The sequence below is a fragment of the Perognathus longimembris genome, chromosome 10 (assembly GCF_023159225.1).
Source record: "Perognathus longimembris pacificus isolate PPM17 chromosome 10, ASM2315922v1, whole genome shotgun sequence".
Lineage (NCBI taxonomy): Eukaryota > Metazoa > Chordata > Mammalia > Rodentia > Heteromyidae > Perognathus > Perognathus longimembris.
In genome coordinates this window covers 47,578,939-47,604,456 of record NC_063170.1, presented here as the reverse complement: position 1 = coordinate 47,604,456, position 25,518 = coordinate 47,578,939, and the positions used below count along the sequence as shown (strand labels likewise).

The window sequence follows — 25,518 nt, the reverse complement described above, 5'->3', positions numbered from 1 at the left end:
GCTACACTCCCAGCCCTTGACGCAGAGAAGGTTTTAGCAAGTCCCCTGCAGCTTCAGGTTTGTATCTTTATGTACTTAAAATCTGATGGTCAGTCCCTCAGGTGGTTTGGGAAGAGATTCCCTATCTTGTTTCTTCTTGTCTTCATCTCTTTCACGTCTGTTGTTGCTTTGTAAAATTGTCTTTGGTGCTAGGGCTAGAAGCCAAGGCTCTGTGCACACTTGGCACACGCTGTACTGCTGAGTTCGTGCAGAGCAAGCTTCTGCGCCTTGAAGGTTTTCCCTCTCTCACCTCTGAGCCTCTGCCATGTTAGTTCTCTGCCTAAAGCTCTGCATCCTGCTGCATTGTGGATCCAGCCTCTTCTGGCCTCTCCCCCATTCTGCCCCCGCCCCTCCCCCCAGGATCTGGTCGGTATCCTCAACTTAAGCAATGCATGATTTTTGTTTGTTTCTCTGTTTGTTTTTGAAGAAAATGGAGGTTGAGATTCTTCATTTGGAATTTCTTTGCATCAAATTATTTTGGTTACCTATTAAAATATTTTTTGAGGGCAGGGGTAATGGCTGAAGTGGTAGAAGGCCAGCCTAGTAAGTGCAAGGCCCTAACATTCAAACTTCCAAATACTGCTAAGTTAAAAAAAAAATAGAGAAAAGTGGCCTCAAATCATGATCCTCGAGGTCTCAGACTCCTGAGTTGCTGAGATGACAGGTTTGAGCCACTGACACTTGGCTATGTTTTTATTTCTCATGAAATGGGGTTTCTCCCATACTTCAAATGTACATATGTTAACTCCCTGCCTCCTAACCCATGAAAGTTTTTGAGGTAGAACTGACTCAGAAGAAAATCTAGTCTGTTTCATTGGCTGGATAGTCTGTTTCATTAGCTGAGAAGTTAGGTCCTAGGTCCTGAGGATGACTCCTGGCTGCTTGCATCCTTTTCCTGTGCCTTCTGTTCTTTCCTTTACCTTTCCCATGCAGGAAATGGTTATTTTACTTTATTTCATGTATTGATTCATTTTTTGTGATGGAAACTGGGGCTTGAATTTAGAGCTTGGGCACGAATTTAGAGCTTGGGCACAGTTGCATATCTGGTTTTTTGGTGGTTAATTAGAGAGAAGAGTCTCAGGGACTTTCCTTCCTGGACTGGCTTTGAACCACAATCCTCAGATCTCAGCTTCCTGAATAGCTAGGATTACAGGTGTGAGCCACTGGCTCCTGGCTTATAAACCTGGGTTTTTCTATCATGATGTGAGCTTGTGAGAGCCAGGCAGTGAGTGACAACCACATTCCAGAAGCCCCATCTCCACAGCTCACTGCCACCCCATCTGCCAACCCTCTTGTGAAACCTCTGACATCTGCCCCAGTGCGCAGATTCACTTAAACCCACCGGGACCACTTGTGCTCTTATCAATCTCAGTAGCTGCCACTCTGTGACCCAGTAAACGTGGCTCCCTCATATCACACGTGGTTTTCTTCTACTGGGAAAGAACTAGAAACCTTATGTATAGACTACATCTACAGCAACGTTTTCTCCTTCTCTTTTTATCTCCATAGCATACCTCATGTCAGCATTGGATGCTGACAGCCAAATGTCCAAGGCCTGTGTATTAATAGTCTTGAGAACACTATGGTCTTGGTTTAGAGGCAGAGCAGAGAAGTGTCCGCCCATCCTACACCTGCTTCTGTGTGCCTGGTGCCTTGAAAAGCATGCAGACAGGTGCATCTTGCAAAGGACTGTCTTAAAGGACTTGGAGCCACATTAGCTGGTTGGTCCTGTCACCATACTAAACACATGTGATGAGATATCCCATGGGGCCTGGGGGGGGGGGGAACCCATGAGGGATGGGATGGCAGAACCAGGCCCGGGACTTGGCCACCCAGCAGAAAAGCGCTTGTCTTTCTAGTCTGTTGTTGTTACTCGGTGGGATTGTCTGGTGGGCTGAGTTGTGTGTCTAGTCCCCTGCCATTGTTGACCCACAGAGGCACGCATCATCTTACAGAGCATGAAGTCCCTGGGACAGCCCATCCCTGGGGCTGTGTCCTTCTGTGTGGGGGTGACGGGGGGGGGGTGCACGGGAGAGCTGCCAAAGAGACAGCAAGTGCTCTCCTTCAGAGGTCACAGCCTGGGAGAGCCGGAGGACTCAGCCACCAGGAATTCTATTTACATTTACACTCGAGGCCAGAACCACACCGAAATATTAATAGCTTTGGGCATCAGTCCCAAGGTTACAATGCAGCAGTCCAAAAGCCATGCTTAGACCAGAACGTTCAACTCTGACACAACGCTACGCCCTTTAAGTTACTGTCCCTCCTGCAGTAGTAAAAGGGAACAGAAGTCCTTTCTGGGGTTTTTTGTTCTTTTCTTTTCCTTAAAGGGCAAGGGAGGACACAGAAAAGGCCTTTTTATGTTTATATGAATAATAATAATAATAATAATAATAATAATAATAACAACCCACAGGAGGGCTGGTGATTTTCCTCATGGAGACTGTCTACTGCCAGCAGGGGCATGCGTAGTAGTAGCATGAACCATTTCTTAAGTGTCCCCTGTTGTTTCCTCTTAAATAATTAAGAACCACTTGAGGGCCCTTTCTATTAGATCTTTGGCATATGGTGTCTTGGCAGTGTAGTTTGGACTGCAAATCCCAGTATCTGAGAGTTTGTGCCATCTCCCTGTTAGTAAAGATTAAGAGATTTTTTGTTGTTGTTGTTCTCTACTTGGATCTTTAGAATCACCAGGGACTTACAGGCATTCCAAATCTGCCATATTTTCCTCAGCACAGGATTCACAATTTGAGCCAGGATGAGCCATAATTCACTTATGGAGTGTTGCCTTGGCTTGGTTCACAGCCCTGGGCTTGGAGGAGTTCCTTAATTCCCTGAGAAACTAGGCTGAGTCCCAGGGGTCCTCAAAGGCCACGGGCAGGGTGCTGGCTCTGGAGGAGGCCGTGGGGTGATGGGAAGAGGCATTCTCAGCAAAGGATGCTCCCAGGTCCTCTGGCTCTGCAGCCTGCTGGGGCTCTTGCGGGCTGGGAGCCCTCAGCCACCCACTGCTGGGAAGAGAAGCCTGTGGTCCAAGCACAGGGGCCAGTTTTCTGCTCAAGAAGTAGGGCAAGTGGCTAGTGGCTTGGGCTAGTGGGTGGGTCACCCCGAGTGACAGCAGCCACACTTGTTCACCCCACATTCAGACAGTGCTGGCCTCATCACTCAGGCTTAAGATGTGAAGGTTTGCCAGTGGCTCACACCTGTGATCCTAGTAGCCACCCAGGAGGCTGAACTCTGAAGCTCCTGGACTGGTTCAAAGCCAGTCAAGGCAGGAAAGTCCATGAGACTTGTATCTCTAACCATCAAAAAGCCAGAAGTGGAGGTATGGTTCAAATGTAGAGTGCCAACCAGTCTTGAGTAAAATAGCTAAAGGACAGCATCCTGGCTCTTAGTTCAAGCCCAAGTACTGGCACACACATAAAAAGAAAGAGAGAGGGGGGATAATGAGGGAGGAAGGGAGAGAGGGAGAAAGGGAAGGAGGGAGGAAGGAAGGAAGGAATAAAAGAAGGAAGGTGTAAGGTTCGCTGAAAGAAAACCACCACATGGTTCAAGTAGAAACGAGTTTATTTGGGGGGGGGGGCGGGGGAGAGTAAACTGCTGGCCCACATGAGATGGAGGCATGCAGAGAAAGAAGGGAAGGAAAAGGAAAGAAGAGGAGAGGACTTGTGTTGACCTGGATTATATAGGAAAAGGCAGGAGGTGGGACTCCAGTAGATGAGGAAATGATCTCAGAGCCTGGGGAACCTCTCACTGTCCAAGGGAGGTGTGACTGGGGCAGTTCAGGAAATGACCTCAGTGGAGGGAGAAGTAACCTCAGAGTCTGGGGTTCTTGGCTGACCCACAGTCAGGTGATTGACAGTCAGGTGATGACTGGTTTCAAGCAGGTAAAGAGGAAGGAGGAAGGAGGTGTTCTTCCAGGCAGACCTAATGGAAGGAAAGAAGGAAGGAAGGAATAAAAGAAGGAAAAAGGGAAGAAAGGAAGGAAGGAAGAAAGGAAGGAGGGAAGGAAGGGAGGGAGGAAGGAAGGGAGGGAGGAAGAGAGGGAGGGAGGAAGGAAGGAAGGAAGGAAGGAAGGAAGGAAGAAAGGAAGGAAAGAAGGAATTCTACCACAAGACATTAAGGATAACTATCAGACAAGCCAGGTAACTGTTGGCTTGAGTCAACAGCTCCAGTAAATGTTCTTGTCTATAAAGATTTATTGTAGCCTTGCTGAGTGCATGGCCAGGTGGGAAAAGGTGTGACTCTACTGTGAAATAGCTCTCCTTGGATAGTATGAAGAACAGTTAATGCCCTGTGTGTCAAGTACCTGTGTTGCCGTGGCTTGGAGCACACAGTCTTAAGTGTCACAGCTACAGCAAGTGTGGTGCATCATAGTGCTTGGCCTCCTTCTGCACCTTGTACACTGTGGTTAGACTAACTCCAGGACTGGCCTCATGTCACCTCGGGGAACAGCTTCCGCATTGTCTTCAAGATCCTGGTGTTAGGAATGAATGCATGGGAGATGGTCATGGAAGCACTTGAGGCCCTGGCTCATGGCACAGCCCTGTCCCTGGCACTGGGAGGCAGTAGACAGGAGTGGTGAGGGGAGTTGGCAACAAAGGTCGTGGCACAGACTTTGGCTGTCATTCTTGTACATATAAATACATAGGAAATCATTCCTGCCCCTCATGCTGGAAATGGGAGTTAAAGACTCAGTGTAGCCTAGTGCTGGTGGCTCATGCCTTGAATCCCACCTACTCGGGAGACTAGGATATAAGGATCACACTTCCAAGCTACCCAAGGAGGAAAGTCCTTGAGACTTTTGTCTCCAATGAACCACCAAAACCAGGAAGTGGAGCTGTGGCTCAAGTGGTAGAGCACCAGCCTTTAGCAAAAAAGCTAAGGGACAGTGCCCAGGCCTTGAGTCCAAGCCCTTGTACCTGCACCAAAAAACAAAACAAAACAAAACAAAAACTCAATAGTGATTCCTATTTGTACCTTCTGTATTTTGAGCTGAATGCACTTGATCAAACCATCTAGCAACTCCAAAGCCTTAAACAATGGTTTGAGTGGGTAAGATGGGTGAGGCCCACCCCAACACAAATGACTTTCAGGACTTCGTTTTGCCAGATATGTCCTTTCATTCTTTCTGTCTCCTCCCTTTCAGGAAGAGTCTCTAGGTGTCACCATTTCAAAGAATAAAGCTCATTGAGATGCTATCTCATGTATTTCAAAAGAACATTTCAAAATGTGGCATCCGTTTCAAAAGTCAGGGAAGAATTTTTTTTTTTGGCCAGTCCTGGGCCTTGGACTCCGGGCCTGAGCACTGTCCCTGGCTTCTTCCCGCTCAAGGCTAGCACTCTGCCACTTGAGCCACAGCGCCGCTTCTGGCCGTTTTCTGTATATGTGGTGCTGGGGAATCGAACCTAGGGCCTCGTGTATCCGAGGCAGGCACTCTTGCCACTAGGCTATATCCCCAGCCCCTCAAAAGTCAGGGAAGATTTTAATAACCTCCTCAGTCCTATAACTTAACATTTAAAAGAAAGGGGAATTTACCTGCTCTTTTTCAGTTGACCTCCTGGTTTTAACTTCTCTGAGTCTGGCTCTTTTTGATATTTGTTGAAAACAATATAAGTTCCCCATTTGCTTATCTGTCTATCCTGTTCCACTAACATGTAAAGTGAGAGACAAGCTTTATTGATTTATTGATTGCCTGTACTGGGGCTTGAACTCAGAACCTCAGCTTTTTCATTCATGACTTCCCTCTTCCACTTGAGCCATGCCTCCACTTCTAACTTTATTGCTGGCTAATTGGAGATAAGAGTCTCCTGGATTTGCCTGCTGGGTCTGGTTCTGAACTTTAGGTCTCAAATCCCAGCTTCCTGAGTAGGATTACAGGCACGAGCCACCAAAGGCCAGTTTACGTATGTGTGAGATGAACCCTTGATGTGCTGCCTCAAATTTATAATCCTCCTACCTCAACTTCCTGAATAGCTGGGATTACAGAGTGCATCACTGTATTTAAGATTTTGAATACATTTACTACCAGCCTCAACTGGACACAATACAGTGAACAGTGAAAGAAATTCCTCACAGTGAACTAGGAGGAGCGGAAGAGCCTAGACGAGCCCCAGGGAAGAGAACACAGTAGCACTGCTGCTGTGTTTCTTCTAAACCTCACAAAACACGTAAATCACTCATGACTGCAATGTCACACAGCACATTAGACAGACAGATCCATTCCAAAAACAATGGTGGATCTTTTCTTTTTCTGGTACTGGGATTTGAGTTTAGAATCTGGGCTCTGCCCCTTAGCTTTTTCAGTCAAGGCTACTCTACCACTTGGAGCCACATCTCTACTTCTGGATTTTTGGTGGTTCATTGGAGATAAGACTCTCATGGACTTTACTTCCTCGGATGGCTTTGAACCATGATCCTCAGATCTCAGCCTCTTGAGTAGATAGGATTGCAGGTATGAGCCACCAGCCCCTGGCTGGTTATCTTTTCGAAGCTGGATTCTCAGTGGTTATTACATAAAAGGCCATGGGGAAGAGGAAGAAGATGGTGTGGCATCCAGTCTTATGCTGAGGCTCCATGAATTGTTCTACTCCATGCCCAGGCACACAACCACCTTTAGTATGTGCCATTTAAAAATAAAATGAAACATTTTGTTTTAATGCATGTTAGCTTTCCAAATGCACACTGAAGTTGTTAGGGATACAGTCTTATTAAGTTGGGCACCAGGAAATATTATTGAGTCATTTTGGTTACTATGAACCCAATAAGCCAGTGGAAGGGGGGAGGGGGGCTCTGTTTCATGGTGATACAGATGGTTTATTGCATTAAAGGAGTCAAGGGTTCAAGGACCAAATAACAGTCCCCATGGCCGATTCAACTAAAATAAGCAGAGTATATTCTTTATTTTCCTTTACAACTGTGTAGTGTTCATACTGAGACTTTAAATGTCAACGCTTTCTCTTTGTCTTCTTTCAGAGAGTGGGTTAATCGAGCCCCATCCATCCATTTTCTGAGAGTGTTAATTTGTCTGAGGCTACTGATGAGGGACCCATGTTACCAGGTAGGTTAAAAAATAAAAAAAACCTCTTTATTTTGCTTGTTATGAAGAGAAATTTAAAAATCTCGTGGGGGCTGGGAATATGGCCTAGTGGCAGGAGTGCTTGCCTGCTATACATGAAGACCTGGGTTCAATTCCCCATCACCACATATATAGAAAATGGACAGAAGTGGCGCTGTGCTCAAGTGGCAGAGTGCTAGCCTTGAGCAAAAAGAAGCCAGGGACAGTGCTCAGGCCCTGAGTCCAAGCCCCAAGACTGGGAAAAAACAAAAAAAAAATCTCGTGGGCTTTTTTTAAATAGGCGCTGTTACCTTTTTATCTTTCTCTCACAATTCGGTCACTTCCCAATGTGGGCCCTATCTCACGTGCTACTTAAAAAGATTTAGAAGGGGGATGTAGCTCAGTGGCAAAGCATTTGCCAAGCAAGTGTAATGTCCTGGGTTCGATCCCCAGTACCAAAACAATAAAGAAAAAAAATACAGTTTAAAAAGAAAAAAACCCAACAACAACAACAAAAAGATTTAGAAGGGACTCCAGTCAACCTTTGTGCATTTCTGCCACATCAGCCACAAGGTTTGAGAGGACTGAACTTCTGCTCATGATTGCATTGCTACCTTTACTTCTCACAGGTTGGTTTTTTTTTTTTTTTTAGGACATATTTCCTTTTATGGCTTATATTTATAAGTCACTGGGAAACTCATAAAATGCAGACATTTTAGACTCGATTGAACTTTATTTTTATTTAAGTCAGAGTATGTTTCCTTTCATTACCTTACATAATCATCTTTCTCAAATTCTACACTTAAAGCAAATGTATTTTGAGCCAGGTGCTGGTGGCATAATTATGCTTGTCATCCTAGCTACTCAGGAGGCTGAGGTCTGAGGACTGCTGTTCAAAGCCAGCCTAGGTAGGCAAGTCCATGAAACTGCAGTTAACCACCAAGTAAACAGAAAAGGCCAGAGAGCCAAGTCCCTGAGTTCAAGCCCCAGTATTGGCACACATGCACGTGTGTGCACACGCACACACACACACATGCACACGCATACACACACTGCATTTGACTTGCTATGATTTTAATCTTCTGGGCCTCATGGTAATTGGACCTCTTTCTTTTGGAGAACTTGCCCCTGACTCAGACTGTATTCTAAATGAGCCTTGTGCTACAGCTAGTATGTCACTGGATAACATCCTTTTTTCCTGTAGGGCAGGCAGGGCCTGCCATCCAGCCTGTGTTCCGTGCAGTTCTGGGCTGCCGTCTATAGCTGCATGTGGGCTGCTCACACAGGGGCTGGCTGTTGGTTCCCTTCTGTCTGTACCAGTCCTAGTGTGAGCTCCTCTTTCCCACTTTCTGAGCCCCAGCACCCTCTTTTGCTCCCTGACATGTATGCCTTAGTTCAGATGAAAACAAGGTAGACATAACAACCAAGAGAAGTATTTAAGGAGGAAGATCCAGCTTTCTGGCTTGGAGAAGTTAGCTCAGTCTTCACCTTAGAGATTCTGTGTACTCATTAAGGAAATGGGTAGCAGCCGAATCCCCCTCGCTTTCCTTCTCTAGCATTGCCTTTATTGAGTCATTGGTGGGCTGGAAGAGGGGTGATTCCACTGTTCTCTAATGCAAGGCATGCAGTTTGTGGATGAGATTTGGTTGCCAAATATATATTCAACGCAGGCCCAGGTCGCCAGCCTTTCCATAGAAGGGGATCCTCTCCCGGCTGGCTGCTGGCAGCCTTTCCACGCATGTGATGCCCGTGGCCCTTGTGTAACATCCTGGGTTGCCAAGAAGCGTTGGCTAAGGTCATAAAAGCCACCCTGCGGCTGACAGCTCCTGCTGCTGGGTCTCAGGAAGCCTTTGCCAGGGCCGCCGTTCCTGCCTCGCTTGGGGAGTTGGTGTGGCACCCCATTTCCACTGCTCATGTGCAGACCCTTCCTGTCCCTGTTTTTTTTAGATTAGTATCCATGTTACAGAGAAGCTGGAAGCCTTGTGGGAACTCTTGTATTCTTTAGTGTTTTTGTTGTTTGACACCTTTGACTTCTCATATAACTTATGCAAATAAGCAGGGGCTTGTTGGAGGAGAATGTGGCAGGGGCAGGTCCGGGGTGGTGGTGGGGGACCCTATTTCTAATAGGCTCCTGAGCCAGGCTGTACTGGTTGGCCTAATTACACTAGGCTCAATCATGGGGAAAAAAAATCCTAGAACAGGAACCAAAGAGTCTGTTCTAGTTGATTATTACATATGAAGCATCTATGATAGTCCAGGCAGCCCTTTAATCTTTTTTTTTTGCTTTTTTTTTTTTTGGCCAGTCCTGGGGCTTGGACTCAGGGCCTGAGCACTGTCCCTGGCTTCATTTTGCTCAAGGCTAGCACTCTGCCATTTGAGCCACAGCGCCACTTCTGGCCATTTTCTGTATATGTGGTGCTAGGGAATTGAACCCAGGGCCTCATGTATATGAGACAAGCACTCTTGCCACTAGGCCATATCCCCAGCCCCTGGCTTCCTTTCTTAAATGCCTCATGGAGACATGAACGAGTTGAATGAAGCTAGGTCTGTAATCTTCTTAGTGTCACCTTTTAGGACGACTGAGGAGGAACTACCGAACATAAGGAACAGATTGTGTTCTGAGCACAGGTCTATTGTTTTCCTGTCATCCCAATCTTCATATTCCAGTAACTGCTTATTTGTTTTTGTCAGTTGTAGGGCTTGAACTCAGGGCCCAGGTGCTGTGACTGAGCATTTTTTGCTCAAGGCTCGCACTGAACACTTTGAGCCACCTCCAGTTTGGGGGTGGTTAATTGGAGATAAGAGTTTTACACTTTCCTGACCAGACTGGCTTCAAACCATGATTCTCAGATCTCAGCGTCCTAAGTAGCTAGGATTATAGGCATGAACCACCCACACCTGGCTTGGTTATTTTGAATGTGACAGGCATGATACATGCTGAATTTCTCATATTCACAGTAGAGTGAGAATCTTCTAGAAACCATCACAAGCTGAATCACTCAGTAAAAAGGCTGCATGTAAAATATACTTCCACAGGGCCCCCATCCTTCACACATCTCCTATTATTTTTCTCTTCTTAGGAAATACTCTACAAGTTGGGTGGCATTGAGAACCTAGCACAGGTAAGGGTCTTTCATGCATCTTACCTCTTCATTCTGTGCTATGCTCTGGGAAAGGATTAAGTGCATGTGTGACAGGAAGCAGTTGTAGTGTGCTAAGTGGAGCTTCTTGCCCAGGAAAGGGAGGAGTTGATACCCGTGAGCTTGAGGCAGACAGGGATAACAATGTTTAATTCTAGATAGCGGGGTTCATTTTTGTCAACCTGTTGAAACAACAAAAAAAATGCTTTTAAAAGGTCATATGTTTTTGGTAAGTGATGATAAGAATTAGGCTGGCAAGCCAAGCTGTCAGTGTTGCACAGAAAATATGTCGGGAAATGAATGTTTAATTTCTTTAAATAAAATAGTGTGCTCATTAAGATATTAATACATAGGTGAAGTAAGGAATGAGTTGGATTTCATTATTTTTTCTCCTTTGAGGAGTATGTTTTATAACCTACTGCACATAGTTTCTTAATCTTATGTTTTATAGTATCCTGAATTGTGTTTGAGGGAAAGGAAGCAGGCAAAGATTGTAGATGCTGAGCAAATCTAAGGCTTGAGTTTATTCGTACATAAGAACAAATTTCTGGGGCATGTTATGGCTTGCAGTGGCCAGGTCTCCTATAGTGTATACAGAAAAACAGTCTTGTATTAAAAAATACTTTTGCCATACTGAGGATTATGGGTATCATGTGTGCTAGACAAGTGCTCTACTACGGAGCTCCATTTTCAGTCATTAAAAAAATAAATAAAACAATATTTTGAAACAAAGTCTTGCTGTGTAGCCCAGTTGGGCCTTAAACCCAGAATCCTCTTGCTTCCTCCTCCCAAGTGTTGGAATTCCAGATGTGTACCACTCTCGCTTCCTAGGAATGATGTTGATAATAAACCTATGTTCCTGAACTTCGATCCTCCTACCTAAAGTCTATCTTGTAGCTGGTATCACAGGTGCGCATCTCCATACAGGGCGCATTGGTTTAGATGGGGACTTAAGTTTTTGCCTGGGCTGAACTTGAACTGTGACCTTCTTGATCTCTCTCTTCTGATTAGCTAGGATATAGGTGTGTCCTACCATGTTATTTTGTTCTTATTAGTAATATCAGACTTCATGCTGGTTAGATGTCATTTTGGATATTATAAAATAAAAGGTTAATAAAATACATGCAGTTGTTATAAAAAGTCTACTAAAAGATACATCAAAGAATTTAACTTATATGTAGTATGTAACATGCACACACATCCCTTATTCTCCCTTCCCCCATCTCGTATTTGGGTACTAGTTGACACCATAAACTTACTCAGCTATGTTTTCTGGGGGCTTTTAGACGCACCCAATCTTTAGTTGGCTCTGCTCTCAGCTTCAGGACATATAAGAAAGCCAGCAGCAGCCTAACTCCCTTTGCCAATAGAAGAATCAGGAGCAGAAGCTCAGAGTAGGATTTGGTGACTGTTGTGCCACCCAGAGCCCATTTTAGGAACTGCATGCTGCCTCGTGCTCTTGACTGGCTTGCTGGCTTCTTTGTTCTTGCAGTACATGGAGATGGTGGCTCATGAGTACCTCGGCTATGGGGAGGAGCAGCACAGCGTGGACAAGCTGGTCAACATGACGTGTAAGGCTTGCGGGCAGGGACACAGCTAGCTTCCTGGGCTTGCTAGAATAGGCAGCATGGTGCTTACCTTCAATACCTTCAATATGTAGGAATGTCTCCAACTCACTGTTAGGGTATGACAGTCTGCAGATCATGACATTCAGTGGCAAAATATCTCCAACACAGAGACTTTCAGATTAAAAAGTCTTATTGTGGGAAGCACAATTTGTTTTATGTAAGGAGGCTCCTCTATCTACCTATCTGGCACCATTTATCTATTATTGTTATTATAAAGATGATGTGCAGGGGGGATTACTGTTCCGTAAGTCAGGCAATGAGTACATTACTTTTTGAACAATGCCTCCCTTCCTTCCCTCTCTCCTAGCTTTTCCCTCTCGTTCCCACCCCCACGGTCTTTTTTCTAAGTAGTGTCTAGTGAATACTACTGCTATATTTCTTCACCCTTTGCCCTATTGAAGGCAGATAAACCAACAAGACAAAAAAAATTTTAAAAAAACAACAAACTTTTTTCCATTCCTCTAAAGAGGCTCTGATTTCTGTTAAAATGTCAGAGAGGTAATGCCAGGTACTGGTGCATCACACCGGTGATCCTAACGATTCAAGATTCCGAGACACAAGGATCTTGGTTCGAAGCCAGCCTGGGAAGGGAAATCTGTGAAATTCTTAGCTCCAATTAACCACCCCTAAGCCACAAGTGGAGCTATGGCTCAAGTGGTAGAGAGCCAGCCTTGAGCTTAAGGACAGCACTTAGGTTCTGAGTTCAAGCTCCAGTACCAGGACAAAAGAAAGAAAAGAAAAGAAAAAGATGTGAAATACAGTGAAATGAGGGCCTGGGTCTATGTATATGAAAAATTCCTCACCTCCCACTTAGTTCTCCCCCTCCCTGGTTCCCTCCCTTGCAGGTGTGGACTTCCGGCCTCTGGTTACCATGCTTGTTTGCCAGGCCGCACCTTCAGGTGGCAGACCCTGGGCTCCAGGAAGTTTCTTTCAGAACCCTTGTTCCCTCAGCTGAGGATGCCTGCCAGCTTCTCCACGCTCCTAACTCCCTTTTTTCCTGAGCTATTTAGCAAGAGGTTTTGGACACTTGCTGAGATTTTTTTTCAGAAGGAGCTGGATCTCTAAAGAGCAAGCCTTGCTCTGAACTTGTTGTGGAACTTTGAAGTAGCAGAAGCTTCCCTTTGCTAGCACATGTTTAATCTCATGATACAAACAGATTCATTTTGTATTGGATGTGTCAGGTGATTGTGGGGAGCTCTGGATTCATAACAGCTGTATCTTTTCAACTCTGGATCTCATTTTCACTTACATCCTTTCTTTATAGACATCTTCCAAAAACTTGCTGCCATCAGAGACCAGCGGGAATGGGTCACCACGAGCGGCGCGCACAAGGTGAATGGCGCCCAGCCTCTGCCCATCTGCGTGCCAATGTCCTTGTCCTTGTGATTGGCAGACTTGCCAAGCCAGCCCAATGGTGGCACTTGGCCTAAACCCTGCTTCTTCATCAGCCCCTGACGTACATACAGACACAGGACACAAAGATCCTCTCACTTCCTTTTCTCTGTAGTCTATGCCATTTAATATAAACTAAGTTGGTTGCTTAATGTAAATGTTACTTAAGAACTGTAAACTGACCCTTGGTGTGCAATTTTAAATAAGGAAATGGAAACTGGCAAGCAAAATGTATACTGTGTACCTAGAAACAAACCCTTAGGTCATGAAAGATTGCATTACCTGAGACATATGATGTTGCCATTGTCTGTAGGTCAGATGTGGTTGAATATAGACAGTGTCATGTGAAGTGGTCTTTGGATAACAAGGTACAGGATTATAAGATCATGGCTCAAACACACATTTTAAGGAGTTGGAGGATGTGGCCCAGTGGTAGAGAGCTTGTTTAGCATGCATGAGGCCCTGGGTTATATCTCCAGCACCACACACACACACACACACACACACACACACACACACACACCCTTACATATCCTGTGCAATTCATACATATGTATCTATACATGTTAGGGTGGATGAGTTCAAGTTTAGTCAAAACAGACTAAATTTATATTTATGACAAAATTTGTTGAGGTGGTCCTTGCCCAGAGCCAGCTGCAGTAACAGGTTGGTCGAGGTTTCCTGTCTGAACTGCCTCCCAGCCTCTGATGTGTTGGTACAGGCTGCCTCTGGTCTAGTGGATGGATGGTTGTAGGTGACTACATGTGCCAACCCTTTAGTGAAACTGCCATCTATTTCATTGATACTGCTTAGGATATGACAAATAGCACTGAAGTATTAAGTAGACATGGCAAAGTTGTGAAAATACTTATGTTAGAGATTGAACATTGAGAAACCTTGTTAGAGGACAGAGAGAGACATGAGCGAGAGGGAGAGAGGTAAGAGAATAAAATCAGAAAGTGGCCAGAGAAATAATGATAGCTTCATTACAAGAAAATGAGGAGGAGAAGGAGGAGGAGGAGGAGGAAGAGGAGGAGGAGGAGGAGGAGGAGGAGGAGGAGGAGGAGGAGGAGGAGGAGGAGGAGGAGGAGGAGGAGGAGGAGGAGGAGGAGAAGGAGGAGGAGGAGGGTAGGCAGGCAATCAAGCAGCAGTACCTGGGAACTAGTGGCTCACTCTAGTAATCCTAGATAATCAAGAGGCTAAGATCTGGAGGGATCACGTTTTGAGGCCAGCCCCAACAGAACAGTCCTCTAGACTTCATCCTCCAAAGAATCAGCAGAAAGCAGGGCTAGAGGTATGGCTTAAATGGTAGAGTGTCACCTAGGCAAGCTCAAGGCCTTGAGTTCAAATCTCAGTACTGGCCTGCCCCGACCCCCTCCAAAACCCCCCACAAAACCCACTTGCTGGAAATAAAAAAATCATTCTAGCAATTGTCATGCAGGCTGCAGCTCTGACCTTGAACATGTTTGGTAGCATCCTCTGAAAGTGTGGAGAAGAGAGCTTCCATTCATGAGAATTCAGGGAAGGCAGCTAACAATGTCCAGATTTTGAGCTGCATTCTTTAGGATAATGCTTAGGACGGCCCAACAGCAATCCCAGAGCACTTGGAGCACCCGCAATGTGAGGCACCTTGCTTAGCTCTGTCATTTGGAATGAGCCTCACACAATCCCAGCTCAGAGTGAGCCTTCAATGGCTAGGTGCTGTTGGAATGCTAACCTCCCATTTGCCCAGGCTGGGGTAATGGTGGTTAGAAGTGCTGAGCACAGTGCTGGCGCAGGAATGTGGAGGGGGGAGCTGCAGGGCCCACTCCTGTCCGCCCAGGCTTTGCAGTCTCCTGTTCTGGGCAGGGAACAGCTTCAAAGCCCTTTGTCAGGAGTTCCAAAGAGGAAATGGGCACTGGGCTTCTGGAAAGATTTTGTGTGTGTGTGTGCCAATACTTGGGCTGGAACTCAGGTCCTGGGTGCTGTCCCTTAGCCATTTTCCTCAAGGTTAGTGTTCTACCACTTGAGCCACACATCTTCTATCTTTTGCTGGTTAATTGGAGATAAGAGTACACAGACTTTTCTGCCTGGGTTGGCATTGAACACGGTCCTCAGGTCTCAGCCTCCTGAGTAGCTAGGATTCCAGTGATGAGCCACTGCCACCCAGCAAGAACTTGACATTTCTCAGTGTTTAACAAACCTTTTCCAATTTGAGGGTAAGCCTCTATATTAACTATAACAATATAAAAAATGAAAAGAGCCTGAATGACATAATTTTTTACTAAGTAGAATCAACTTACTAAATTATGGTTTTACTTAGAGAGTTGTGGATATAGTTTATGCCTAATTGTATATGCAAATACATTTACTAAAACTGAACAAATAAACAAAGACCCCCCACCCCCAGAACAAAAAGTGGCTAAGCCTCTATGTTTTTATAAGGAAGCACTATACTATTCAAGAAGCATATTATACTTATCTCGTTAAACTGTTTTGTTTTTTATTTTTCAGACATTAGTAAATTTGCTTGGTGCCCGAGACACTAGCGTCCTACTGGGTGCTCTTTTGGCCCTGGCCAGCTTAGCAGAAAGGTAGGTGCATCTTACTGTGCGAGAGAGACAGATCAGATCCCTTGATAGATCATCTACCTGGTAGTTGAGACTTGTTTTCAAAAAAGCACAAATATTTACATGTTGTTGAAGAGAATGCTGGGTACAAAGCATCATTTCAAATTTTAATTTGGAAAAACAAACCACCATTTAGAATTTCTTATTTCTTCCTCCCTCCCTCCCTCCCTCCCTCCCTCCCTCCCTTCCTTCCTTCTTTCCTTCCTTCCTTCCCCCCTCCCTCCTTTCCTTCCTCCCTCCCTTCCTTCCTTTCTCCCTTTCTCCTTTTCTCCCCCCCTCCCTCCCTCCCTCTCTCCCTCCCTTCCTCATTGACTTTTTTATTCAATGCTAGTGCTTTGTCACTTGAGCTACACCTCAACTTCACACCTTTTGCTGGTTAATTGGTTGGTTTGCTTGGGCTGGTTTTGAACTGTGATATTCAGATCTCAGCCTCTTGAGTAGCTAGGATGATAGGCACGGGCCACAAGTGCCTTGTATCCTTTTCTTTCTGACCTGAAGTTAACCAAGTCTTTTTACCCAACCCTTAGTTGCTTCTACTTTCAAAATTACTGTAGTAGATCTTTGCCATTTGAATCTCCCTCTCTTTTTTTATTCTTACCTGTGTATAAGTTTTAACATACAGAACATTTTTTTCAAACACTGTTAAACTTTTTTTTAAAAGAAAACATATCTTTCTATAGACGTCACTATTTTATTTTATTTTTATTTATTTATTTATTTTTTGGCCAGTCCTGGGCCTTGGACTCAGGGCCTGAGCACTGTCCCTGGCTTCTTTTTGCTCAAGGCTAGCACTCTGCCGCTTGAGCCACAGCGCCACTTCTGGCCGTTTTCTGTATATGTGGTGCTGGGGAATCAAACCCAGGGCCTCATGTATACGAAGCAAGCGCTCTTGCCACTAGGCCATATCCCCAGCCCCAGACGTCGCTATTTTAAATAAAATAACTTTAAATACTTTGATGCCAGGCAATAGATTATGGCTTGTGTGTATGTATGTACGTATGTGTTTGTCAGTAGCATATGAATCCTGTTCTAACATAGTATGAGAGCTCGTATACTAAATCAGTGTATGCAGCAAAATATGCTCTTAGTAAATACTAACATTTAAATTTTTACAGTCCAGAATGTAGGGAGAAGATAAGTGAACTCAACATTGTAGAAAATCTGTTGATGATTTTACACGAGTACGACTTGCTTTCCAAAAGGTAGGGTTGCTAATACTTGAAAAACATGTTTGACATTTGAGACGACTGCTTATATTTACCATGCCATTTTATTTGCACGGTGAGCTGGCAATCAAGAGTTAGCCTGGCAGGTATTTCCTGTTCAGCTTGACGACGCTGGCACAGAGAGGTGCATTTATTTATCTTCAGGCCTGTGTGGCTCCTAGGCTTCAGATTCCATCATTAATACTTCTGTTTACTTCCTTTTTGTTTTTATTTTTGTTTTCTGCTGGTTTGGGCCTGATCTCAGGGCCTGTATGCTGTCCCTGAGCTTTTTACTGCTCAAGGCTAGCCTTCTACTACTCGAGCCACAGCGCCACTTCAGGCTTTTTGGTGGTTAATTGGTGATGCATCTCATGGATTTCCTTGCCCAGGCCGGCTTGCAACCAATATCCTCAGATCTCAGCCTCCTGAGTAGCTAGAATTACATGCTTGAGCCATGGCTCTACATGCTGGTTGTTTTGTGTGGTGTGTGTGTGTGTGTGTGTGTGTGTGTGTGTGTGTGTGTGTGTGTGTCGGTGCTGGGGCTTAAACTCAGGGCCACACACTCTGGCTTTGTTGCTAAGGCTGGCACTTCTGGCTTTTGGCTGGTTTATTGGAGATAAGAATCTCAGAATTTCCTGCTTCAGCTGCCAGTAGCGGTGTGTGTGTGTGTTTGTGTGTGTGTGTGTGTGTGTGTGTGTGTGTGTGTTCCAATACTGAGGCTTGAGCTCAGGCCTAGGCACTGGCCTTCATCTGTTTTGCCCCAGGCTGGCACACTGCCACTTGAATCATAACTATACTTGTGGCTTTTTGCTGGTTAATTGGAGATAAGAGTCACACAGGCTTTCCTGCCCAGGCTGGCTTCCAGCCAGGATCCTCAGATCCCAGCCTCCTTAGCAGGTAGGATGCCGGGGATGAGCCACTGGCTCCCAGGCTAGTCAGTAGAGTTTGTTAGCTGATCTGCTAGGCCCCAAGCTACAACTGGCAGGCCCACTCCTCATTTTTCTGTACTCAAGAATAATCCTCATGCAGTATTTCTGGGGGCTTAGCAGAGCTGACAGTCCTGCTGCACACCGTGGCGAGGGCACTGAATATGTGAGTTGTGTCCTCTGCACAGTGACAGCTCACGATGACATGTAATGCCATCAGGTCATGACCTCCCCCTTCTCCCCCCACCCCCCCCCAGACTCACTGCCGAGTTGCTGCGCCTCCTGTGTGCCGAGCCCCAGGTGAAGGAACAGGTGAAGCTCTATGAGGGTATCCCGGTCCTCCTCAGCCTGCTGCACTCCGACCACCTGAAGCTGCTCTGGAGCGTCGTGTGGATTCTGGTCCAGGTCTGCGAGGACCCCGAGACCAGCGTGGAGATCCGCATCTGGGGAGGCATCAAGCAGCTGCTTCACATTCTGCGAGGGTAAGGGCGGCCAGGGGCTGAGGACCCGGGGCCAAGATGGTTCAGGTCTGTGTTTCCCTGGCTTCCTTTGGCTCGGGGCTTTCTTTGGTGGTTCATGTTCTGGCCATAGGCATGTTGCCCTCCGTGTCGGGGCCTCACCTTCACAGCCCTTGGGAATCCCGACAGGTGTGTGTGCGGGGGCGGCCTCCACCGTGGAGGCCCGAGTGCTGACGCCCAGCGGTGTGCAGAGGTAGGCCAAATGGAATTCTCCTGAACACCTAACGAGGACATCTGTCCTGCCTGCCACTTCTCCTTGAGTCAGAGCCAGGTTCTGTGCTACAAAAATAAAAGAAGCCCAGAAAACACATATGGTAACTACACACACACACACACACACACACACACACACGCAAATATATAAATATAGTTTATATTTCGTTTAATTTGGTTAATATTTGTATATAATAAAATACAATACATACAAATATGGAAACAATATATAAATATATAATATATTTGAAATATACTTATATTTATATAAATAAGTACACATCTATTTTTTTGTGTATATACTGTGGCTTGAACTTAGGGCTTTAGACTCTTACTCATGGCTAGCACTCCACCACTTGTACCATACCACTTCCAAGTTTTTTCTGGTTCATTGGAGATAGTCTCTTACAGATTTTTCTGCCCAGGCTGACTTTGAACAGTAATTCTCAGGTCTCAGCCTCCTGAGAAGCTGGGATTACAAGCACAAGCCAGGTACCGGGCAGTATCAGCTATCTTTAAAGAGAAAGTAAAGTCTATGGTATAATTTAGAATAAGAGAAAAGGTTAACATATTACTGAGCTTGCCTGTTTGTACTTCTCTAATTTTCATTGAGCTTCTCAAAAGCAGACATTCTAGAAGTAGATTTCAGTGCTGGGGGTGCTTGCCTGGCATGCCTGTGGCCATGGGCTCGAAAAAAAATAGAATTTCAGTGTCATTTTAAGCCATGAGCATGGTGGGCTGGAGCAAGAGTTGATTTGTCAAAGTAGTTTGAAATGGAACTTGTCTTGGTGAGTGCTGCAATGTAATTGCTGTGAGCCTCCAGGTTGCTGGTGAGCAGTTGGGAGCTAGTGTTCATTGGCAAAGCCATGTTGTTACTCGGTAGATCCTTTCAGTGTGATTCCTAAGAAAACTGTTGACAGATAAGACCCTCAACTGCAGCTCTCTCCTGCCCTAGTCCCACGACCTTCCTCATGTCCACTTTAGGGAGGATAGGTGTGAACCAGATGGCTTGCAAGAGAAGTCAATGAGACACTCACCTTCTATGTGGGTACATTACATCCAGATAGATCTGCTGCCATACAAAACAAATAAATGAGCGGGGTGTGGTGGTGAGCCTATAATCCTGATTCTGGAAGACTGGGGAGGGAGGATTTCAAGTTCGAGTCCAGCCTGGACTCAGTCCAGTGAGACTCTGTCTCAGACAAACTGTGTAAATTGAGAAAATGAAGCAGAATAAAGACCAGCAAGAAAATGATTGTGCAAAATGATTGCTTTAAGTAAACAATAAAACAAACAGGTTAGTTTTTGAGATTCTTAAGCAGAACATAGGTTTAGGAAATGAAATTCCAGCTGTGAAAATAGGACAGCCGGAGGAAGGAATTGATGGAGCTGGACCCATGGGCTACCAAACCTCCGAGCAGCACAATGGAGAACAAAGCTACAGATTGCAAAGTCACAGATGATGCAGAAGAGAAGGATGAGGGAATGAGGGGAGGTAGAAGATGGAAGGTCTGGTCACGAAAAGATTGGGTGTCTCCGTGGAGATTGGGGTCACAGAGATAGACAGCAACATAAAAAGGGACAAAAGAGTCCAAAGATATACTAGAAGACAATTTTCCTCAACTAAAGGAGGATTACCGCTTCAGTGAAGAAAAGAACACTTAAAATGACGTGGACTGAGATGTGTTCAAGTGAGTTAACGGCAGTGAAATACAGAGTTCAAAGGAAAGGTAGTCATGAGATGCAGAGTGACAGCCCTTTCAACCAATGGTGCAAAGTCAGTTCTGTAATGCCAGGGGATGGAAGGGAAGGGAAGTAAAGGAAAGGGAAAGGGAGGGAGGGGTGGGAAAAGAAAGAAAAGGAAGTGGGGAGGGGGGAAGAGAAAGGAGAAGAAGAGGGGATGGGAAGGGAGGAAAGGAGAAGGAAAGAGAAGGGGAGAAGAGGGAGGGGAAGGGAAAGGGAGGGAGGGGAAAGAAAAGAAGAGAGGAAAGGGGAGAAGAGGGGAGGGAAGAAAAAGGGCAAGGAGGGAGGGAAGGGAAAGGAGAAGGAAGGCACTCCACTTCACACCAGGTACAAAACTAGTCAGGCTGGGAAGTGAAACAACAAAAATAACAGAGAAGAAAACTTTCTGACCTAGGGGAGGTCAAGCAGGTTTTCAACAGGACCCAGAAAGGGTGGATGCGAAGGAAAACTCAACAAAAGGTGTAGGCATCAACTTTTCTTTTCCAGGGATAGAAATTTCGTTTCTGACCGCTCCTCCATCGGAAGCCTGTCTAGTGCGAATGCTGCAGGCCGGATCCAGCAGCTTCATTTGTCAGATGATTTGAGCCCTCGGGAAATCCAGGAAAATACTTTCTCCCTTCAAGCAGGTATGTATGGGATATCATTCGGTTTTTGTGATTTGTGCCTGCATAATTTATAGGTTGCATAGGTATGCCATGGTACGAAACTAGCGTGACGGTGTGAATGAGAGACCATTTATATGTGGGCAAAAGTGAAGTTAAATCCGGATGGATAGCAAACATGTCTTGGGTTTTGGTGTTTTGGGGGCAAGTACACGCAGATGGTAGAGATGAGGTGACCCTTGATTAAAAGCACGCAGCTGGTTCTGGGGCCAGAGGCAGGCGTCCTGCCATCTTCAAGCTCTAGGAAAGGGAGACTCTCCAGGGCATGTACCCGTCTTGCCTGGCCCAAGAGAGCACCCTCCTCCCAGCAGAGGAGCCCCAAGAGGGAGGACAGACAGCCACGCTGCTCTGTGTGGGCCTTTTCATCCCACAAGCAGGAGCAGCCATGCAGGAGTCCTTCCTTGACTGAGCTCCCCTGGGCAGTCACGCAGTTCCAGCCCTGTTTACCATGCCTGCCTTCCGGGGGTGAGTGGGACGGCAGGCAGTCTTACTGGCCAAGTGGGGGTGGGGGTGGCAGGAAGGGAGCGGAGGCGCAGCAGGTCAGGGGGGATGTTCAGAGTAAACAGAGGAGGGGAAAGGTGCCAGAGGAAGGAGAAAGGGGGGTTGGGGTAGGGGAAAAGTTGGGGAGGTGGGTTAGGAGAAAGCAGGCTTTCTTTGATCCCGGCTATTTCCTGGAGAATGGAGATAATTTTTCAGACATGTGTGACAACAGAGAACTGGGAGCAGCCCCCTCTCCCCACAGTTTCTGCTCACTCTGGCAGGGCCTCTGTCTCAGTACATGGTTGGCATTCAGGGCTCCCTGTTTGAAGCACCCCAAAAGTCTAAACCCATCAGAATCTCAGAGCTCTGGCTTTCAGTCTCTCTCAAAGAGTGGGTGAGGTGATGGTGACAGAAAGAAGAAGCGGGGTCACCTGGATTGGGGGGGATTGAAGGAGGGCTGGTGCCTAGGGAGGGGGCCAGCTTCCCTCCTTCAGAGATGTGCAGAATGGCAGCTGGGGGATCTTGAGGAAAGCCTTTGTAGTCATATCCCCTGGGGCAGCAGGTAGGGAGGGGACTCGCATAATGGTGACACCCGCAAAATGGTGACACCCGTACCTTTGGTTGTTTCCTTCCAGCCTGCTGTGCGGCCCTCACGGAACTGGTGCTGAATGACACCAACGCCCACCAGGTGGTTCAGGTGAGAAACCCACCTGGCCACATCCTGCCCAGCCCACAGGCTGCGGGACCCCACCCGGCACCTTTAAAATACTTTTATTATTTGTTTGTTCATTTATTTGTTCATTTATTTATATTCTTTGGTGCTAATGCTTAGACTCAGGGTCTGTGCTCTATCCCTTAGCTTGCTTGCTTATTTATTTATTTATTTATTTATTTATTTATTTATTTATTTATTTATTTTTGTACTCAAGGCTAATGTTCTACCGCTTGAGCCACAACCTCACTTCTGGCTGTTTAGTGGTTTATTAAAGATAAGAATTTCAGTGACTTTGCTGCCCAGGCTGGCTTTGAACCACCATCCTCAGATCTCAGCCTCCTGAGTCCCTAAGATTACAAGTGTGAGCCATCAGTACCTTGCTTAGAGTATTTTTTATATATATATATTTTTATTATTAATTGAACATAAATTTTTTTACAAGGTGTTGTGCAAAGAGGGTGCAGTTACATAGTAGGGCAGTGTGTACATTTCTTGTGATATCTTACAACCTGTTTTTCCATCCCTTGTCTAGGTCAGGTAGACCCATATGCAATATACAATGTATCGAGCACATATACAGTGTTCACAGACTTGGTCTCTACTGTCTCTCCGTCTCCCTTTGTTAACAGTCATATATCAGGGAGATCATGCCCCTTTGTTTTCTGTGTTCTAGGCTTGTCTCACTCAACATTATTTGTTCGAGTTCTGACCATTTCCCTGCGAATAACAATATTTCACCATTCCTAATCGCTATGTAGTATTCCATTGTGTATAAGTACCATATTTTTTGGATCCATTCGTCTGTGGAGGGGCATCTGGGTTGTTTCCATATTTTGGCTATTGTGAATTGTGCCGCGATAAACATGGAAGTACAAATGTCTTTTTGATATCTTGGGTTTTGCTGTTTAGGATAGATGCCTAGGAGTGGTATGGCTAGGTCATAGGGTAGGTCTATATTGAGCATTTTGAGAAACCTCCATACTGTTCTCCAAAGTGGTTGTACTAATTTGCACTCCCACCAACAATGGAGAAGGGTTCCTCTTTCCCCACAGCCCCTCCAGCATTTGTTGTTTCCTGAGTTCAGAGTATAGGCCATTCTAACTGGGGTGAGGTGGTATCTCAGGGTTGTTTTTATTTGCATTTCCTTTACTAGCAGGGATGTTGAGCATTTCCTCATGTGTTTCTTTGCCATTTTTATATCTTCTCTTGTGAAGTCTCTCTTTAGCTCTTTTGCCCATTTCCTAATAGGTTTATTGGGCTTGGAAGGGCTTAGTTTTTTGAGTTCTCTGTAGATGACAGATATCAGGCCTTTGTCTGTTGCTGTGCTGGTAAATATCCTTTCCCATATCGTTGGCTGTCTTTCTATTTTGGTGGCTATGACCTTAGCTGTGCAGAAACTTTTTAATTTGTAGTAGTCCCATTTGTTGAGTCTTTCCCCTATTTGTTGTGCCCTGGGACTCTATTCAGGAAGTTCCTTCCTATGCCTATAAGTTCTAGTGTCTTTCCTACTCTGTCCTTCAGTAGTTTCAAGGATTCAGGTCTGATATTGAGGTCCTTGATCCATTTTGAGTTGATCTTGGTGCATGGTGAAAGGCTTGGGTCTACTTTGAGTTTTCTGCATATGGCTGCCCAGTTCTCCCAGCACCAGTAGTTGAAGAGGCTATGTTTATTCCATTGTATGTCTTTAGCTCCTTTGTCAAATATCAGTTGGCTGTAAGATTGCTTAGAGTATTTTAGCCATTCATATAGGTGGGGGCTAGATAGCGGTTGTGTTTAGGAACACCATGGGCTTCTTCATATTGGGTTGATTGAGACACCTAGAAATATTTATTGTTGAGAACCTGATTTCATGAACTAGAACTCATTAATCAGGCCATCCAGGATGTATAGTTAGAGGTGTGAGCACACACATATGCACACACACCTACACACATAGACCCCATGTGTACAGCCCTGGCTTGGGTTTCTATGGTGACCTATTTATTGAACTTGGTGGAGGAACTTTTCGGGGGGCTCAGTATCCCTGTCTCCAGGTTCAACTTCAGAGCACTCAGGTTAGTGAGTGTGCAGAGTTGCAGGGGGGTGGGGCCGCGTCAGGGAGGTGGCAGAGCCAGGCGCTTGGCCTTGGCCAGAGAGAGGTGCACGTCCTGGCCTCATTACTTACTGGCTTGACTCCTGGAAAGCATGGCAGCCTGCGTTTTAGCTTTTCATGTATGAAAGAGGGAAATTCTAAAATAACTTACCACGTAGCCAGAACAATTAGCTGTGGGGAATCTCTGGTGCAAATGCCCACGCATAGATGATGTCCGAAGTAGATAGAGAAATAGCACTAGGGAGGCATTTTTTTTTTTTTTTTGGCCAGTCCTGGGGCATGGACTCCGGGCCTGAGCACTGTCCCTGGCTTCCTTTTGCTCATGGCTAGCGCCACTTCTGGCCATTTTTTTTTCTGTATATGTGGTGCTGGGGCATCGAACCCAGGGCCTCATGTATACGAGGCAAGCACTCTTGCCACTAGGCCATATCCCCAGCCCTAGGGAGGCATTTTAAAAGCCCTTCTTCCTGTGTATCTTTGTAGTAGAGTAGGTCTGAGGAAAAAACAACTGCAAGAAATTGTTTGATATTAAAAAATTAAGTCTGGAAATGCTTTTTTTCACACACTACTTCTGTTTGCTTTCTGTGACTTTTCATTCTTCCTTTGCTTTAACATTTTATTTATTTTTGTTGTGGTGGTGCCCAAACCCAGGGCTTTGCGCGTGTTTAGTAAGCACTCTATTATGCTATGTCCTCAGCCATTAGTTTGTTGAGATAGGGTCACATTGTGCAGCTCAGGCTGTCTTTGCACTTGTAATCCTCTTGCCTCAGTCTTCCAAGTGCTGGGATTATAGGCATGCAGCAGTAAACCTAGCTTTTCTTTTAACTAAATTCATTAGTTTTGTTTTGGGTAGTACTTGCTTGCTAGGGAGAAGCTTCACCACTTGAGTCAGGCCTCAGTCCTCACGATTTCTTCCTCCCAAGGAGCCGAAATTACAGGCATGAGACACCATGCCCAGTTTCCTTCTCTCTCTCTCTTTAAAAAAACCCAAACAACAAATTTACAATGATTGGCCTATATGTTTTATTTACTTATGAAAAACAGAAAGGGAGACATTATGTTTCATTGTTGGATATTTAAATTAAAAGCATAAAGGGGTTTG

General features: G+C 45.5%; 1 protein-coding gene across 1 annotated transcript in view; it reads left to right on the top strand.

Annotated features, from left to right (window-relative positions):
* Positions 1 to 25,518, top strand: part of Nek10 (NIMA related kinase 10) — a 171,625-nt gene that overhangs the window by 17,975 nt on the left and 128,132 nt on the right. The window contains exons 6-14 of the mRNA XM_048355989.1: positions 7,012 to 7,096; positions 10,174 to 10,215; positions 11,726 to 11,804; positions 13,126 to 13,193; positions 15,747 to 15,826; positions 16,978 to 17,064; positions 18,251 to 18,475; positions 20,954 to 21,093; positions 22,245 to 22,306. Coding sequence (XP_048211946.1) covers positions 7,012 to 7,096; positions 10,174 to 10,215; positions 11,726 to 11,804; positions 13,126 to 13,193; positions 15,747 to 15,826; positions 16,978 to 17,064; positions 18,251 to 18,475; positions 20,954 to 21,093; positions 22,245 to 22,306 — 868 coding nt within the window. The remainder of the gene's footprint in view (positions 1 to 7,011; positions 7,097 to 10,173; positions 10,216 to 11,725; positions 11,805 to 13,125; positions 13,194 to 15,746; positions 15,827 to 16,977; positions 17,065 to 18,250; positions 18,476 to 20,953; positions 21,094 to 22,244; positions 22,307 to 25,518) is intronic.